At 41.2% G+C, this 1,649-nt stretch overlaps 1 protein-coding gene across 1 annotated transcript in view; it reads right to left on the bottom strand.

The window, feature by feature from the left end:
- Positions 1-1,649, bottom strand: part of CEP89 (centrosomal protein 89kDa) — a 65,892-nt gene that overhangs the window by 28,443 nt on the left and 35,800 nt on the right. Inside the window, exons 12-13 of the mRNA XM_012647016.1 lie at positions 401-508; positions 159-180 (exon numbers count right to left, since the gene is read on the bottom strand). Of these exons, the coding sequence (XP_012502470.1) occupies positions 159-180; positions 401-508 (130 nt within the window). The remainder of the gene's footprint in view (positions 1-158; positions 181-400; positions 509-1,649) is intronic.

Below are 1,649 nucleotides of genomic sequence, written 5' to 3'. Positions count from 1 at the left end.
CCCTCCTTCCCTTCATTGCTTTCTTTTTCAAATGAAAGGGATTCCTCATTCCTAAAAGAAAGTTGAAAACCTCAGATTGAGTTTAAACCCCCTCCCATTTTACAGGTAAAGAAACAGGCCTATAAAGAAATTAAGAAAGAAATTAAGCCTGAGGTTACCCAGCTGGCCGGCACTCGGGAACTTAGGAGAAGAAAGATAGAGCTCAGTTGCAGCCCAGAAGTGCACTGAGAAATTATTGAAAAGTAGAAGGGATTTCGTCGTATCTTATTAATTTCTTAGGAACTCTCCCTTAAAACATTTTAGCTAAAAAACGAAAATGTATTTATGTATTTAATGATCTCGTAAAGTTTTTTCCTATTATCTTGTGTCTTAAATTAGCAAAATGGCAGGAGCACATCACTTGCCATTCCTCGCTGGTAACGGGGCTGTTCTTGTTTAGTTCTTGGTACAATTCTTCGTTTTCTTTCACCACTTCTTGGACTCGCATCCTGAACATTCTCATTTCCTCCTGAAATAAAATTTACATAAATTGTCTCACACACACACACACACACACACACACACACACACACACCTCTGTTTCTTAGCTCCAGCGCCGCTGCTGTGGCTGGAATCTAACGGTGACAGCCACTAAACAGAGACTCACAATAGCACCAGCCTAAACTCTAGGTTCCAGCATCCAGCGCCTGCCCTCGGGGAGTTTGGTCTCGTGAGAAAACACGACACACAACCGCGAGGCCACGTACCAGGGACAAAGAACCCTGGCTCGTAAATATCCGATTCGAGGCACGAAAAAATAAAAAATAATTAAAAAAAAGAACAACAAAAAGAAAAGAATAACTGCATGAGAGCATTTAAAAAACTAATTAGTGAATGTAGTTTGGAAATTAAGTTGGAATTGATCAGGTAGAGACAGGATCGAGGACATATACAAAACGAAGAGAATTGCAAGGGGCATAGTGTATTTTTTAAAAAAATGGACTGAGAGTTTCTTTTGACTAGATCTTAAAGTATCAGGGAGACCTGCACTTCTGGACAAAATGGATTTACAGTGACAGAAATTTTATTCTTTAGCCTGATGAAATGTAAAAAACAGACAAAACAGATGGAGAAAAAGAAGTTCTTTGGGCACGAGACATGAAACAACAAAGAACACTGAAGCCAGAGAGACATAAACAAATCCGGTGAGGTCTGTGATTGCGGAGCTGCAGGAAGGAGGAACCCAGGCAGTCCACTCTGGCTCCGTGACTAGAGACAGGGCTGGGAGACTGGTGAGATCAAAGAGGCCGGGTTCTCGGCACAGAGTACCACAGAACAGAGAGCTCCATACTTAGAGAAATACTGAGACCTTCCCTTTGGGGATTCAGCACAGTATTATCACCATATGAATGTAAGGAAATGGTCCGAGGCTGGGAGGAAATAAATACCCTTTAGAGGTGTATAGAGGTTACAATCCCTGGCACTCACACACAACTGGGAATAATGCCTGTCTCTCTAGCCAGAGTGGAAGCCTCATAAGTCTTCGGGTGATGGGTAGAATAATCAATATTATATGGTTTAGGTTGTGTGGAAAATTAATCACAGACCAAAGCCTGTTCTTCTGGCTATTGAGGTTTAAAGTAAGATTCAAAAGGATCAAATTGTTTCTA

This window comes from Propithecus coquereli, unplaced genomic scaffold (assembly GCF_000956105.1).
Source record: "Propithecus coquereli isolate 6110/MARCELLA unplaced genomic scaffold, Pcoq_1.0 Scaffold254, whole genome shotgun sequence".
In the NCBI taxonomy this organism is placed as follows: Eukaryota; Metazoa; Chordata; class Mammalia; order Primates; family Indriidae; genus Propithecus; species Propithecus coquereli.
This window is presented reverse-complemented; position numbering and strand designations above follow the sequence as displayed.